The following is a 2,402-nucleotide window of genomic DNA, read 5'->3' as shown; positions in this document are numbered from 1 at the left end:
CAAACGATCGTATCTATCGTGTGTACAATATCTACGAACGATCGTGTCATTAACTCTATGTGCAGGATCGGTGCTATACGATCGTTCATATATATATCGTGCATGAACGTTCGTCGTTCGTTTTCAGTGTGTACGTAGCTTAACCAAGAACCACTGTCAATGCTACAAATAAGTCTTTATATTCAACATGTTAATAAAAACCTGATAATACTTTATCATTTTTAAGGCAAAAAATATTATTTGATGGCAAGTCTTATATTCTATAGTAAAACAGCAAGTGGTTAAGATGAAAAATGTACAATCTGTCCCAACTTTTACACTGTTTCACACACCATGAAAAGATTTAAACTCTGAAAGAGGTTCTGTGCCATCTTTAAATTTAATTTGGTATTTACCCAGAGAACTATAGTAGCTTGTTGTATCCTTTTTTCTAAAGATTCTTCAGCAGTTTTAAAACTGTTCTTTTACCCCTTGTACTGGGTTTGCATACTGATGTAAGTGTATATCATTTAATATATTTGTATATACTATACTTAAATATGTGGACCTACTGTGGTATTAGCACAAGTGATGGTTTGGTGTATCAAATTAAATACAATCGGTTCCAGTTATTTTATGTTTATTCATTTTAATATTTTTTTTATTATTATTTTTTAGATCTGTTTGCATTTTCAATGTATGTTGAAAAACTTGATTATTGAATATGTGTGAATAAAGGCCATTAGGAAAATAAATTACTAGACAGTTACAACTACTATGAACCCCCACGGAGGGCTTCTGTATAAGGACATTAGCAGACATTGCTGTTTATCTACACAGTTAAGCTTTTATAAAGACGCTGCTAAACTTAGAAAAAAGGGTTTTGTTTTTACCGTTTGCCGAGTAGCTCACCATATACACTGATCACATATTAGAGAAGCCTGTATAAAATGTGTAAAGAATGTGACTAAAGCTCTTGTATAGCCAGTTTAAAGAACATTTTCTGCATTTTAATCTCTATTCAGACAGCACCATCTACTGGCCGGACATGTTATAACACAAGTACTCATTTTACAAAGGGACAGGATAAAAATATGAAAGATGACATCTTGCTTCCGGAGGTGCAAACTTTGCAGCTTTTATCTATAGCCATCCTCTTTCGTGAACTTGGAACAAGCATTTGCATACCAGGTGTCAGGACCTCACAGAGACATCCTTGCATCATCAACTCAATGCCGTGAAGAAAGAACCGATAGCATAAGGAAGGATGAGCCAGAGTTTGCACTTTCTAAAGAAAGTCCTGCTTCCTATTGATGCATAGTGGCTGCACTTTAGAGCTTCTCTCAGTCACTGTAAGCTTTTTAGTCTGTTAAGAGTAAGTAAAATAACATTTTCCATTTTGTCTATCCTGTAATCGTAAATGTTGTTTGGAGAAAACAGGAGGAGAGAACTAGCCCAGCTAAAGATTAAATAAAACCAGTAACATATGTATATACAGAAAATATCACAAAATGTGTAGAATATATCCAAATGATTTTCAGGTCAGGTAAGTAGACCTTTGGCTTCATAATGTAATAATAAAAGTCACTACAGTTTCCCAAAAGACTTTAAAGTACGTATTTCCTCCATGTCTTCTTTCCATTTATTCTGCACACAGATTACAGATCGGTTACAGAGCGGATTCCTAATGAATACTGTGTACCTACCTTTCAATGCAATCTATGAAGACGTGGAACTGGACGATGACTTAGCTTTCCCAATGCTCTGCATTGCCAGTGATGTTTTAAGAGACAGTGTACTAGGTATACACTAATAAAAGTAACAAAGAAGCAGCATAATAGGAATCATAGGATGCCTGCTTCTGTCTAATCATACAACAGGCCTATTCTTTATTATATGTAAAACAATTTTTGAGTTTTAGATACTACATAGTTGCTTTACCTTTAGATTTGTTTATTAGGATTCTTCCAGACAGCAGAGGTGTACCACCTAAGCAAAACAACTAGAGGTTGGCTTACCCTTCAATTGCCATAACAGGAGCCATCTCACTAAATGTCTGTCTCCAACACTGCTCCCCATGGGGTCCTAGAAAGCGCGTTTTCTCAGAAGTTAAAACATTTGACAGCTGAAGTCTTGCCACTCCTAGCAGAAGATCCTTGGCAAGTTTATCTTTGTGCCAAAGTTCAACCAGAAGAGGGAGTCTGTAGAAAAACAGTCAGATTTACAAATGTAGGTTTATATATCACAACATTAAAGTTACTGAAAGTGTAATCTCGCTCCAAAAAAATAAAAAATATTGATATCCATTTGAATTGCAGCTCATTATTGCAACCTCTAACAAGTAGCAGCAACGTCTTGCATCTTATGAAACCTGCAGTTTTCAGTGTATTTTATGATATATCCTTCTGTATGGATACCGATGA

The 2,402-nt window shown here is 35.3% G+C and overlaps 1 protein-coding gene across 1 annotated transcript in view; it reads right to left on the bottom strand.

Moving 5' to 3' along the window:
- Positions 1 to 2,402, bottom strand: part of CEP120 (centrosomal protein 120) — a 52,877-nt gene that overhangs the window by 29,600 nt on the left and 20,875 nt on the right. Inside the window, exon 11 of the mRNA XM_072416031.1 lies at positions 1,998 to 2,180. Within this exon, the coding sequence (XP_072272132.1) occupies positions 1,998 to 2,180 (183 nt within the window). The remainder of the gene's footprint in view (positions 1 to 1,997; positions 2,181 to 2,402) is intronic.

The sequence above is a fragment of the Pyxicephalus adspersus genome, chromosome 6, assembly GCF_032062135.1.
Source record: "Pyxicephalus adspersus chromosome 6, UCB_Pads_2.0, whole genome shotgun sequence".
NCBI classification, from domain to species: Eukaryota; Metazoa; Chordata; class Amphibia; order Anura; family Pyxicephalidae; genus Pyxicephalus; species Pyxicephalus adspersus.
This window is presented reverse-complemented; position numbering and strand designations above follow the sequence as displayed.